The following is a 15,386-nucleotide window of genomic DNA, read 5'->3' on the forward strand; positions in this document are numbered from 1 at the left end:
AGATGCTGGAGATCAGAGCTGAAAATGTGTTGCTGGAAAAGCACAGGTCAGGCAGCATCCAAGGAACAGGAAATTCGACGTTTCGGGCATAACGTCAAATTCCCTGTTCCTTGGATGCTGCCTGACCTGCTGCGCTTTTCCAACAACGTATTTCAAGCCTATAATCATTACCATTGAAAAGGACAAGGGTAGCAGATGCATCAGAACACCATCCGCTGCAAGTTCCCTCCAAGCCACTCACGATCCTGACTTGGAAATACATTACCGTTCCTTCAGTGTCACTGGATCAAAATCTGGGAACACACTCCCAAACAGCATTGTGGTTACACCTAGTACAAATGTGCTCCAGTCAAGAAAACAGCTTACCACCGCCTTCCAACTAGCGATAGGCATTAAATGCTGTCCCAACCAACCATTTATGAATGCTTTCAAAGAAATCATCCCCCAAAATCTGCACATTCATTCCTTCAAAGTAAATACAATTGAAAATAAGCACAACATTACATTAGCATAAGCTTGCAGGCCTGCCTGCTCCTCATCCCAGAGACTTTAGCACAACCAATACCTTGCTGCTCATATCCTAATGCAAACTTAGTTCCACTTCACACTGACCTATGATCTAACAAGATCTTAATCATAAAATTCTCACTTTGCAGCATCTAAGGAGAGAGAAAAAAACAATTAATATTTTGAGTCCAGTGACACTTCAGAACTGGACTCAGAACATTGACTCTACCTTTTCTCCACAGATGCTGTCACACCCACTGAGTTTCTCCAGCAATTTCTGTTTTTCTTTCAGATTTCTTCAGTCCTTTTTTTTAAACATACCAAATGGACAAATTGTACTGCCTGTTTCATAATGTCACCGTTTTCTGATGGCGAATTTGCAAGTTGCCTCATTATAAAGCTCTAGTGAGCACCTTTGTCAACTACAACATCCCATTGAAATCTCTTTGAAGATTCTCTTTGATTATCATAAATCTAAACAGTCTGCTATTTCAACAAACATGAATTAATGGCCTTGGAATGATGTCATTTTCCAGTGGCTTTGCACATTTCAAGAATACGGTTGATTCGATTCCCTACAGTGTGAAAACAGGCCGTTCGGCTCAACCAGTTCACACCAACCCAGACTCATTTCCCTCTGATTAATGCACCTAACACTATGGGCAATTTAGCATGGCCGATTCACCTGACCTGCACATCTTTGGACTGTGGGAGGAAATCGGAGCATCCGAAGGAAACCCACGCAGGCATGGGGAGAATCTGCAAACTCCACACAGACAGTCACCCGAGGCTGGAGTTGAACCTGGGATCCTGATGCTGTGAGGCAGCAGTGCTAACCACTGAGCCACCGTGCCACCCATGGTGACGGTAGTTGTCTTTTCCCTTGGACAGGGGATTTCAAGACTACGGGGCCATGTTTGATATGAGAGGAAAGAACTTTTAAAAAGAAATGAGGCACAATTTTTTTTTCACAAAGGGTGGTTTGTCTGTGGAATGAACTTCCTGAGGAAATGGTGGATGCTGGCATAGTTACAACATTTAAAAGACATTTGGATAAGCAATGAATAGGAAAGGTTTGGAGGAATATGGACCAGCAGTGAGCAGGTGGGACTACTTTAGTTTGGGATTATGTTTGGCATGGACTGGTTGGTCTGAAGGGTCTGTTTTCATGTCGTATGACTCTATAACTCTAAGATTAGACATAAACACTACACAGAAACTGTTCTGTTAGATTGCCAGTTAGGTGAATTAATGTCAGAGCTCTGCTTGAGAATTAAAAAAAAGGACTGTGCTTTTTTATAAACCAGACACACATCCAAAATCCAGTTTGAAATCTAAGAGTATATTTACTTCAGACTGTTGCATGAGCTGGATATATTTCCTCCTGGGTATCATAGACTCATGATTATGGTTTTGATTTTTGAATTTTAAAGATCACCTTGTCTTTCTCAACATATATCCTGATGCAATATGTCCTGCTATCTTAATTTGCACAAGTGCAGGTTATCTTTTCAAACCTTTTATTGGAAGTTATCTTTTAAGTGCAATGATAGTATTTGTTGGCAGGGAAATTCAGAATGGAGGTTTTTATATTACTTTTTGATATGTCCATTTCGTTGGCAAGGCTAGCATTTGTGTTCATCACTGTTTGCCCTTGAGAAGGTGGTGGTGAGCTGTTTCCTTGAACTACGGCAGCCCATTTGGTGTAGGCATGTGCACAATGCTATTAGGAAGGTAGTCCCAAGATTTGGACCCAGAGACAGTGAAGGAACCGTGAGGGATTTCCAAGTCGGAAAGATGGCTGACTTAGACAGAAACTGCAAGTTGTGGTGTTTCCATGAATCTTTTGTCCTTGTCCTCCTGGATTGTAGCTGTGGATTTGGAAGATGCTGTTTAAGAGGCTTTTGTGAATTTCTGATTTGCATCTCATTGATGGTGCATGTTGATCAGACTGAGCAGCGGAGGTAGTGATAAGACACTTGGAAATAGGAGCAAAAAGTGTCAGTCTAGACAGCTTTGTCCTGGATGGTGTCCAAAGTCATGGGAGTCAAGAAAAGTCCCAGATGATTGGAAAATCGCTGTTGTAACCTCCTTGTTCAAGAAAGACAAAAGATGGAAAATTATAGGCCAATTAACCTAACCTCCATTGCTGATAAAATTCTAGAATCCATCGTTAAGGATGACATTTCTAAATTCTTGGAAGAGCAGGGTTGGATTAGAACAAGTCAGCATGGATTTAGTGAGGGGAGGTTGTGCCTGACAAACCTTCAAATTCTTTGAAGACGTAACAAGTAGGTTAGACCAGGGAAACCTAGTGGATGCTATCTATCTAGACTTCCAAAAGGCCTTTGATGACGTGCGTCAGGGGAGGCTGCTGAGTAAGGTGAAGACCCATGGTCTCCAAGGTTATCTACTGACATGGATTGAGGATTGGCTGTCTGACAGAAGGCAGAGAGTTGGGATAAAAGGTTCGCTTTTGGAATGACAGCCAGTGTCAAGTCATGTCCTGCAGGGTTCAGTGTTGGTGCCCCAACTGTTCACTTTATAATTAATGATCTGGATGAAGGGACTGGGGGCATTCTGGGGAAATTCGTTGATGATACAAAGTTAGGTGGACAGGCAGGTAATACTAAGGAGGTGGGAAAGCTGTAGAAAAAGTTAGACAGTTTAGGAGTGGTCCAAGAAATGGCTATGAAATTCAATGTGAGCAAAATGCGAGGTCTTAAACTTTGGAAGAAAGAATACAGGCATGAACTATTTTCTAAATGGTGAGAAAATCCATAAAGCTGAAGTACAAAGGAATCTGGGAGTGCCAGTGCAGGATTCTCTAAAGGTTAACTTGCAGGTTGAGTCCGTGATTAAGAAAGCGAATGTAATGTTGTCATTTATCTCAAGAGCGTTGTAATATAAAAGCAGCGTTGTGCTTCTGAGACCTTATAAAGCTCTGGTTAGGCCCCATTTAGAATGCTATGTCCAACTTTGGGCCGCACACCTCAGGAAGGACATACTAGCACTGGAGCATGTGCAGCGGATGATCCCTGGAATGGTCGGCCTAACATATGATGAATGACTCAGGATCCTGGGAATGTATTCATTAGAGTTTAGAAGGTTGAGGGGAGATCTAATAGAAACTTACATGATAATGCATGGCTTGGAAAGGGTGGATGCTGGGAAGTTGGTTCCGTCAGGCGGGGAGACTAGGACCCATGGGCACAGCCTTAGAATTAGAAGGGGTCAGTTTAAAATGGAAATGAGGAAACATTACTTCAGTCAGAGAGTGGTGGGCCTGTGGAATTCATTGCCACGGAGAGCAGTGGAGGCCGGGATGTTAAATATCTTCAAGGCAGGGATTGCTAAATTCTTGATCTCACAAGGAATTAAGGGCTACGGGAAGTGAAGTTGAAATGCCCATTAGCCATGACTAAAGATGGAGTGGACTCGATGGTTAGAATGCCCATACTTCCACTCCTATTGCCCATAGTCAGGGGTCAATATGGAGAATGGGTCTGGGTGGGTTACTCTTTGGAAGGTCGGTGTGGACTTGGGCCGAAGTGCCTGTTTCCATCCTGTAGCTAACCTAATCTAATTCCTTACAGTGTGGAAACAGGCCCTTTGGCCCAACCAGTCCACACCGACCCACCGAAGAGCAACCCACCCAGACCCATTCCCCACTGAGTAATGCACCTAGTACTATGGGCAACTTAGCATGGCCAATTCACCTAACCTGCACATCTTTGGAACGCGGGAGGAAACCGAAGCACCCGGATGAAACCCACGCAGACACGGGGAGAATATCTATGTGGAGTTTGTACATTCTCCCAAGTCTGGAATCAAACCCGGGACCCTGGTGCTGTGAGGCAACAGTGCTAACTACTGAGCCACCGTGCCGGTCTGCACATGCAGCGAGTAAGTCAGAGCTGAGTGTTTTTGGAGCTACATTCATCTAGAGTATCTCACTACTGCCTTTTGTCTCATAAATTGTAGACAAGTTTGGGGAGTCAGAAGGTAAGTTTGTTGCTACAGAATTCCTAGCCTCTGATCTATTCACTGTATTTGTGTGTCTGGCTCAGTTCAGTTTCTGGTCAGTGATAATGTTCAGGATGTTGACAGTGGAAGATTCAGCCATTGAATGTCAACAAGTAATGGTCGTGTTGGATATGGTCATTGTATGACACTTGCACACCATGAATGTTTCTTGCTACTTGTCAGTCCAAGCCTGGATATTGACCATGACTTACTGTGTTTGGATGTGAACTGCTTCTGTACTTTACAGGTCATGAATGGTTCTGAATGTTGTGCATTCATCATGAACATCCCTACTTCTGACCTTCTGACAAAGGGCAGGTCATTAATGAAGATGGTTGGGCCTATGACACTACCCTGGGGAACTCCTGCAGAGATGTCCTGGAGCTGAGATGACAGATCTCCAACAACCACAAGCATCTTCCTATGTGCCAGGTATGGCTCCAACTAGCAGAGAGTTTTCTCCAGATTCCCACTGATTCCAGTTTTGCCAGGGCTCCTTGATGTCACACTCAGTCAAGATGTGGTCTTGATGTCAACGGCTGTCACTCATGCCTCATCTTTGGAATTCAGCTTTTGCTCAAGTTTGAACTGACGCTTCAATACGGTCAGGAGCTGAGTGGCCTTGGCGGAACCCAAACTCTGGGCAGGGTTGAGTAGGCTGCCATGAGGCAGGTGTTGCTTGATAGGACTGTTGGTGACACTCTCCACCGCTTTAAAATGATCGACGGATGAGGCAGGGGGTTTTGGCCAGGGTGAATTTGACCTCTTTTTTGTCTACACAATGTACCTGGGTAATTTTCCACACTCCTGGGTCGATGCCAGTGTTGTACATGTACTGGAAGAGAGTGTTTAGGTATGCGGCAAGTTCTGAAGTTCAAGTCTTCAGAACCTTTGCCACAACATTGTCAGGGCCCAAAGCATGCAACTGAATTTTGTTTTATCTTCATTTGACATTCATGGATATCTCTTTTGAACCATCACTCAACAGTGAAAACCAACAGATTAATGCACGTCACTCAAACTGTAGAGCATTCTATGGTCGAGATCTACGCTGCATGTGCACAGAGTACAAAGTAATCAGGGATCTATGAAATCTGTTCCATATATAAAAAAAACCCCTTTATATAATCAAGGACTGCAATTAAGAAAAATACTTCATGTTGACATTTCTCTGGGTGTAATAAGCTATGAGCAAAGTGTGAGAGATCACCCTCTAGTGGTGAAAGTTAAACATAATCTCTCTCTCTCTCTCTCTCAAAATGAAATTCTGTCTTTCGACTATTCTGAAATTCATTTTTACTGCATGGATGAAATGAGAAAAATGGATTAGTTGCCACGGACCAGATGTTATAGGAGCATTGTGTGTATTAAACAGAAATTGTTTGGCGTAAGGAGATATGCTGAAGTGAACCATGGGTCAGTTATTTCATTCAAAGTCACCCACCTCTATGCATTCAAATGCAGTCTGACAGAATGCTAGCCAGGAAATAGAATTATTAAAATAACATTTAACAAGCACAAAAGAAATGTACAGCACTGGCATAGAATGCAAAGTGCAAAAGAAATAACAGCAGTAGAAAGCTATTACATAGAATTTACAGAAGAGAAACAGATCATCCAAACCCACCCATTCTGGTGTTTAAGTTCTACATTAAAATTCCCCCAGTCTTTCTTCTCTAACATTTTCTTCCTTATGTGCCTACCCAACCTACCCCAAAATGCTTTTATCCAAATGTGTCTCGCTTATGTTCTTACAATGCGCTGGGTGAAGACGTGTCCCATGAATTTCTATCTGGATTAATTTGTGACTGTCTTATGCCTGTGGTCAAGAGTCTGGTGCTGGGAAAGCACAGCAGGTCAGGCAGCATGCGAGGAGCAGGAGAGTCGCTATTTCAGACATAAGCCCTTCATCAAGATGAAAGGCTTGTGCTGGAAACATTGAATCTCTTGCTCCTCGGATGCTGCCTGAACTGCTGTGCTTTTCCAGCATCACACTCTCTACTCTGATCTCCAGCATCTGCAGTCCTCACCTTCTCCTTATGCCTGTCGTCACCAGTTTACTTCACATTTCTCCGCATCTACCTCAATAACTCGTTTCATAATTTTAAAGATCTCTACCATACCTAACATTCAAAGTCCTATATCAAAATACAAGATGCACCAAGCGCAATGTACAATTGGAGTTTTATTCTTGGTGGCGTAGATGATTATCACTTAAGAGGAAGTAAAGACATGAAAGCAAAAATAAACTGCTGAGAAATAAATACTTGCCTCAACAAGTTCATTCTTAAGAGCAATGTTACTTTCAGGGATGTGAACTTGTACTGCCCTGTTTGGAATGCAAAACTGTGGAAAATTGGTAAGGTAACTGTTTGGATGTGAGATACTAGTCACAATGTCAATGCTTATTGGCATTATTAGATACATCTGTGGAACTTGACACATTTGACAAAAACTGTGGCAATGTAAAAAAGAAATGGAAACACAAGGCTGCATAATGGAACATTCGATAATGTGTCTCTGAGAGAGATCTAAATATTTAACTCTTTGCTCAACAAACTCATGAAGGCTTCAAAACTCAAGCTTACACCCTATCCTTTGAATTAATTTATCCAACACTGAATGTTAGCTTTTCTCACACTGTGTTACATTGGTTACTTGGGTTGAATTTAATGATGGAGATGGCCCTTACAGCAGGCTGGAAATTGGGGTAACTCTACTGTGGTTGCTTCCAGGGGTCCCAGTGCAATCTCTGCTCAAGATGCAATTAATTGTTTTACATTTAAGGTGTCAGCCACTCGAAGGCTGAGGACTTGCCTCCCGGAACAACTGAACAGTCAAAAGGCTCTGTGGAAGAGAAGGTTGCTGCTGGTACTGTAGCCAGCCAGGAGAAACCACCAAGAAATCCCAGAACTAAATAACAGCTCGCTACGCTGTCCATCACATCCAAATACCACAAACCACCACCCCACTCCGGAGTCCACAGGGCACTGCCAGTTTTCACTTGATAGTCTGTCCATGGGACATCTGGCAAACCTACTACTGGTGACATACCAGCACCAGTCCGGTGCCACCCTTCAGTGACTTTCAATTGGCAGACTGGTGGCACTCATCCTCAATCGCCTCTGTGCCTGACAGAATTACAGGGAGCTGGAAAGGTGAAGAACAGCCCATTTTCCAATTTCCTTTCTGACTCTAACCCCTGCATCCATCCCTTCACCTCCTGCAAATTCCCGTGGACTGGATTAACCTTTAACCTTTGTATGTATTATTCCCCATTATTCCATCCTTGTTTTTTATGTTCTCAAGCTGGGCTCCTCTGTTCAGATGCCCTATGTCATATATCAGTGTGGCTCAAAACATTTTCAGCATGTAAACCATGACCAGACAAATGACTCTTTCATCCTTTCCATTAAACAAAAGCCATTGAAAAGCAAGTTGATCTGATAAATGTCATCTACCTGCTTCCATTGCTATCACGGTGAGGTTATGCCATCCTGCTGTCTCCCGGTCCAGCCTTTTAGCAATTGTAATGTCTCCAGTGTTGGCATCCATATTAAATATTCTCTCCAAGTCAGTGTTACGATCAATAGAGTATCTGTCAAAGCACCATCGAACAACAGTGAATAAAGAGCATTAGTGAGAATACAGCGCATAATTTAGATAGATCATTCCAACCGTGTGACTAACAAACACAAATCCTTGCATGTATATAATATATAACATCTTAAAGTACTTTTGTAACCAATTAAAGTACTTTTGAAATGCGGTCATTTTTTTAAGTGGGAAATCGAGCAGCCACGCTGTGCACAGCAAGCGCCCACACACAGTAACGTGGTAATGGTCAGATAATCTGTTCATGATTAAGAGGTGACAGCCAAGTGGCATTACCAATGGACTGTTAATCCTGAGACCCAGGTAAAGTTTTGGGACCCGGGTTTGAATCCCGCCATGGGAGACGGTGGGATTTGAAGTCAATAAGATCGAAATTAAGAGTCTAATAATGACTATGAATCAATTGTTGATTGTCAGAAAAACTCATCTGGTTCACTAAAGTCCACAGGGAAGGAATCTGCCATCCTTACCTGATCTAGCCAACATGTGACTCCAGACGTACAGCAATGTGGTTGACATTTAACTGCCCTCTGGGTAATGCAGGCAAGTAATGCTATGGTGTCCTCATCCCATAAATGAATTTTAAAAAACCCTCCTGGATCCACCAGCAGTGGTGGAGAGCAACACAGAGCCTGATCTAGCCTTCACTTCCCTTCAGCTTCTCGATTTTCAAAAGACCAGAAAATTAGCCTTCAGTTTCAACTCAAGGTGAAACAGTGGAGGTGTCATTAAGCTGATTAAATGAACAACCTGGGAGCATGTTGGTTATCTGGCCCCATCCATTTTTACTGGTAGGATGTATGCAAGTTGAAACAGGTTCAGGTTTGAGTGTTTTAACATTATGGCATTCCACTTCACCCATTCGGGGGAAGAGGGGGTTAAAACAACTCCCAAATTTGCCTTCAAGGATTGTTTGTGTGACAGAAACAAAAGCCCAGTTCAGTTAAATTCAGTTCTCTGACATTAATTAGACACTTGCATCAAGGGAACATTAAGACAGTTGCTCCTGAGATTCTGGGCAGAACAATTAGGCATGAAATAGAAAAACGAATCAATCTTGAATTATGGCCAGTTTTTGTGCTGTCAGTTGTGACCAAATTGGTTAATTAGCACTTCACTTTAGTTCCTTGCAGCTGAGAGAGAGAGATCTTATTTATCCCACCTGCTTTAATCTTGCTTCATTAAAGGGAGAGAATAGCTGTTGTGCCTTGTCTGCATCTAGTTTCTTCTTTCTGTATTTGTAATTCCCAAATGGTTTGTATTCATAGAGTTTAGCTTCTTTGCCTTTTTTTTCCCCAGTTTGCTGTGATCTGTAAGTATTTGTGTTTTCTTTCCCCACGATTTCCCAAGTTATTTATATCTAACAATTTCAGAAACAGACTGCAATATTTTGAATGGTTGGTGTCCAAGCACCTTATCTGTCATTCCTACTAGCTGAGGTAATCTCCTCAAGAGAAGGCATACCACTTAAATAACCTCCTGACCTGAAATTTATCAGTGCAGACTCCACTTACACACTCCCTAAAAAGACTGAGATTTGGCACAATTTACCCAACAAACCTGCCTTACATGATTGCCTAACAGGGAAAAAAGTTGCAATCTCATTGTTTAGCTTTGAAGAACATTCTATTTGCAATGAATGAAATGATTTTGAAATCATTGTTGAATTTTAATTATCCACTCACTACTTCTACAATGTACAATAATAGACATTGCATTTCAAATGAAATTTCTTTGAGACTGTTTGAAGTTTTATGATGGCTAGTTTGCGATGCAGAGTGATATGAATAGCACAGGTTCAATTCTTGCACTGACTGAGATTAACATGAAGGACTCTCCCTCTCAACCTTTAATTAAACCACCACCACACCACCAGTCATCTCTCTGAGAGAGCAGCCCAATCATCCTCTGGGACTAAGGCAATTTTATCTTACAATATCTCACTATGTAAACTCAACAATTATGCTGACTTTTCAGCATTTTAACGACATGGAGCATCAACCTGTTTTACTGAAATGAAACATTTTCAAATTCCTGAGTTTCTGCCTGGAACTTGATTGTTTGTGCACTGAGATTATGACTTGTTTCCTCATCTTCTTGCACTATAAAGTTGTCTTATGTGCTAATTAAGTGTCAAACTGCACCTATCAGTCCAGGAGTATCACTTAAAAAATCTCTTTCACTGGACCTGGGTATAATTGTCTTGGTCTGCATTTATTTCCTGTCCCTAATTGCCCTTGAGAAGGTAATGGTGGGTGCATCTACTCTCCACATGAGAGTAGGAGTGTAAAAAAAAACACACACACCCACAAACAAAATCACACAACACCAGGTTATAGTCCAACAGGTTTAATTGGAAGCACACTACCTTTCGGAGCACGCTCCTTCGTCAGGTGAGGATTTTGTCGCTCCGAAAGCTAGTGTGCTTCCAATTAAACCTGTTGGACTATAACCTGGTGTTGTGTGATTTTTAACTGTGTACACCCCAGTCCAACACCGGCACCTCCAAATCATGACACCCAATGGTGTTAGGCAGGAAATTCCAGGACTTTGACTGAATCACAACGGAGCATTGGCAAAGCAGTTGATGTTTGGCTGACAGGGGACATTGCAGGTGGTGTTGCCATGCATCAGCTGCCCTCTGCCAACTAGAATGATGTATCTAGAAGATGCTGTCAGGGTGATTTGTTGCATCTTGTAGATGCCACACATTGCTGTCACTGTATGTTGGTGATGGAGGGAGTAAATGTTCAAGGTGGTGGGTGGGAGTTTGGTGTGCCACAAGTAAAAATGGGGAAAAATAAAACCTTTTGTGTTTTAAAAGTAACTTGTGTCCAAAAATAACATTTAGTCAATACTGCTTTTAGTGCAGTATTACAGGAAAGATCATAAAGTATAAAATCTTCTTGGTTTGTCCTTTACGATATTAACTGAATGTTCAAATTTATTTTTTGTCAAATTCATAATCTCTACAGGGATCATAACAGTATTATTTATGTACGTATAGTGTCAACTGTGGTTCAGCAGTACCACTCTCTCGTGCTGAGTCACAAACTTGTAGATTCATTCCTTCTCAAAGACTTGAGCACAGAATCAAATCTAATAACAAGGTACTGAGGGAATGCTGATGGAATAAAAGCTCTTTATTTACTGTATTAGGGTCTTATTTTCGACACATTATTTTAAAGTTTACCAGTGTCCCAGCAAGAGCATGAAATCATCTTGAATGACAATTACAATTGTTTACAGATTGATATCGTTAATGATTTCAAGAACACATTGGGAAAACATTATCTTCACACCATTCATAAACAGTACTGAGCTGAGTCACAAGCACTAAAGTCAAGGCAAAACTGAGTTTCTAAAACTTTACTGGTGCAAAATTGATTTCACCTGATGCTGACCTTGTACAAAAACTCACGGCTGACCACTAACCCTGATTAAAAGCACAACGATGATCAGTTATGGCCCTTTGCAACTGCTGAATCAGACCCTTCAAATTGAGCTCAACTTCTTTGGAGTACAGGTAATAGTTCTAAAACTTCATGCACATTTAAATGCACTTAATTTTGTAAGAAGCTGATCATTAAGACTAACATTTTTTTTAAAAATGTCAGTTTCAATCCTGTTCACAAATGTAGCTCCATTGGTAGATATGGGTCACATTTCAACTTCAATGGGAGATTTCCTTTAAGGTGGTAGAGAAGAGGAAGAGATGGAGGCAAATTAATTGGATTTGTCATCTAGAGCTACAGGATAATGGTTATCATGTTGCAACTGTACAGGACATTAGTTAGGCCACTTTTAGAATAGTGTGTTCAGTTCTGGTCTTCCTGCTACAGGATAGATGTTCTTAAACTTGAAACGGTGCAGAACAGATTTACAAAGACAACACAGGTTGAAGGGTTTGAATAACAGTGGGAAGGTGAATAGGCTGGGGCTTTTTTTCTCTGAAGCGTCGGACACTGAGGGGTGACCTTATAGAGGTTTATAAAATTATGAGGGGCATGAGTAGGGGGAGTAACCAAGGATTTTTGTTCGAGTGTAGGGGAGCCCATAACGAGAAGGCATCGATTTAAGGTGAGAGGGGAAAGATTTAAAAGGAACCTCGGGGTCAACGTTTTAATGCAGAGAGTGATGTGTGTGTGGAATGAGCTACCAAGGAAAGTGGTAGAGGCTGGTACAATTACAACCTTTAAAAGGCATCTAGATGGGTATATGAATAGGAAGGGTTGAGGGGAATATGAACCAAATGCTGGATGAGATTAATTTAGGATATCTGTTTGGCATGGATGAGTTGGACCAAAGGGTCAATTTCTGGGTTGTACAACTCTGACACAAGTTCAAAAGGTAATATGGCAGCTGTTGGAATTCAAAGTCAAGTGTTAAAACAAATCTGGAATATAAAATTAATCTCAATTCTGTTGACCACAAAACTACAATGAATAATTGTAAAAACAAATCTGGTTCACTATTGTCCTTTTAGGGAAAGAAATCTAACATTTCAGCCTGGCCTATGAGATTCCAGATCGATGGCAATGCAGTTGACTTTTAACTGCCCTCTGAAATGCCCTCTGTTCAAAGACAATTGGAAATGGGCAAAAAAATGCCAGGCGTACCAGCAACACCCATATCTCATGGAAATAAGAGAAGTAGTTATTTGCTATGACAATCAAATTTTTAGCTATTTAATAAAACCTCCAGGGCATTTCCTCTCTTAAGGAAACTTTATGTTAAATTCCAAAGTTCTATTTCATTTATTAAAGATCATAAATGTTCTGATCATTAATGTATCAATAAATAAAGATGTTTCTTTTGTTGTTGTGCAAATACTTTTAAAGGCGAACTCATAACCTAACCAGAGCAATCTTGGGTGCAATTTCTCATCGCATTTGTGGGTATTTTTTTTAGAAGAAGGATTCCACGTTTCATTCCCCACAGAGTCAGCTGCATGCTGAGACTGATGCCTTGAAATGTTAACTGCACTAACTACCGACTTGGCTATAATTTCTCTGATTCACAGAGACAACCTGGGTTCTGTGATTACTGGTATCCCTCTGTGTTGCAACTGACTGACTGAACACATTACACTGACTCCATTACATACAGATTAGTGGCAAGTAAGGCAGGTAGCTTTATACCAGAATGTCACATGTTGTGATGCATTGTAATTTTCATTAAATCACAGAACAGCCTGGTCTGAAATCTATGCCATAGTGCAACATCCCCCTTTTAAAAAATAAAAAACCTTTCCTATAAAGTACAAAGTTGCATTTAGCTGTGTTGCAGTTTTACATTCAGATGACACCTTGATGGTCATACAAGACCAGATCTAGTTCTTGCACAGAAAACATGATTCAGTATTGTAGCTTTAGCCTGCCATGTACTATCTATCATTGCAGAAAGATTAATTGCAGATGTTGCCTGGCATGAAATCGTCAATATCTGTGTTATCTTACCATTTGAGGGTTTGCTGATGAGATATGTACCTATTACTTTGCAGGACTTGACCATTGCTCATAACAACACCATATGACTAAGCTCAACACGGCGACAAAGTATTGTTCCATGCATTTGTGCAAAACTCTCAAACTTATGCATTAGTCCAAAGATGTGCAGGTCGGGTGAATTGGCCATGCTAAATTGTTCTTAGTGTAAGGTGTATTAGTCAGAGGGAAATGGGTCTGGGTGGGTTACTCTTCGGAGGGTCGTTGTGAACTGGTTGGGCTGAAGGACCTGTTTCCACACTGTAAGGAATCTAATATCTAATATCCTGGACCAGGTTGGGATAACTGTTTCATGTTCATTGATTATATTCTTCTGCCCTTTTCCTCTTCTTTCCAACAGCATTTCATGCAAATATAGTTAAGCTGTGAGTCTGTGGGAGGGAAGAACTGTGTGGATCATCTCCTAACATGAGATCTGGTGGTGAGACTTAACTGGTACTGAAGGAGTGGGGCATAAAATTAACCTGTCTATCTGCAGATCTTGGCAGGTGCTTTACACTTAATGATTCATGATTTTATGGCAGGAACAGTTCTGTGGAATCACTTGACTAAGGGCAATGAGGAGAACATCCCATCTCCTGTACATCTCGGAAGAGTGCACTAGTGTACTGTGGACTGTTGTGGAACGCCCATTGCTGAGAAACACTGAACATAATGAAGCTGCCAATCAATGTGTCAATGGTTGTTGCAGGAATGGTATCTTTGATTTAACAAACTAAAGGGAATCTGATGAAATAGTCATATGTCAAATTGTAATGTTGAACAAGCGAAGTATCAGTTACAAACTTTCACTAGAGGACGCTCAGAAGGAGGAGATATTCTGTTGATTATTGAAGTTAATGGAATTGATATTTTTTCATACAATGATGAGTTGAGCATGTCTTTATCAATGTGGGACCAATCTATGGATTTGTGTGTCAATCTCTTGGGTTTTTTTAGTGCCCATGTGACCGATATGGTCTAGATCATCTTTGTCGAGCTTGTAGAATTATGATTTGTTTTTCTTTGAAGATTGTTTTCCTAGAGAGATCTAGGTCATCTTTGAATGATCAGAATGAAGACATCAGCTCACAGACCATTAGATGTGTTCACTGATGATCGTTTTGAGCTGTTGCAGTTGGTCACCATATGGTGTAGCTTGGTGAATCTGCTCTGACCAGCTGAGACCAAAGTGCATTAGATCAATGATGCAGTCTAGAATGTTCAGTTTGCAACGCATGGGTTTGTTACATCGTGGATCATAAAAATCCATAGATCTATGCATATGGACAGACTGTTAATTTGTTTTAATGATGTAAAAAGTTTCAAATGTCAATACTGTGGAGGCAGATTGACATTATCCAGCTTAAATGTCAATGTATGAAATATTAGACCCATTTTGAGCAGTTAGCTCACCTCTATCAATTAAATCACAATGTGCCTGTTTCCTGAGCACACCTTTGTCAGATGTATAATGGATGCATCCATTCACACCAGTGTCAATTTTGTCATAAAGCATATTTCTATTCCTTGTGGGATATATCACTTGAAATGAGGCAAACACTTTAGGTTTTTTTTACAGCATCCATGTGGCATCTCAAGTTGACCACACATTCTATCTGACTGGGATCTGTAAGCTGTACCATTGCAGTTGCCTTTTGAAGTTTGTTGACCTGCTTGTGTGTCATAGACAGAATTTTGGAAGCTTCTTTTGCATTGTACCTTCATATGCCACTGTGGAGTATTGTGTTG

The 15,386-nt window shown here is 41.1% G+C and overlaps 1 protein-coding gene across 1 annotated transcript in view; it reads right to left on the minus strand.

Moving 5' to 3' along the window:
• LOC132822644 (cadherin-22-like) overlaps positions 1 to 15,386 on the minus strand; it is a 725,287-nt gene that overhangs the window by 231,854 nt on the left and 478,047 nt on the right. Inside the window, exon 7 of the mRNA XM_060835890.1 lies at positions 7,995 to 8,131. Coding sequence (XP_060691873.1) covers positions 7,995 to 8,131 — 137 coding nt within the window. The remainder of the gene's footprint in view (positions 1 to 7,994; positions 8,132 to 15,386) is intronic.

The sequence above is a fragment of the Hemiscyllium ocellatum genome, chromosome 15 (genome assembly GCF_020745735.1).
Source record: "Hemiscyllium ocellatum isolate sHemOce1 chromosome 15, sHemOce1.pat.X.cur, whole genome shotgun sequence".
NCBI classification, from domain to species: Eukaryota; Metazoa; Chordata; class Chondrichthyes; order Orectolobiformes; family Hemiscylliidae; genus Hemiscyllium; species Hemiscyllium ocellatum.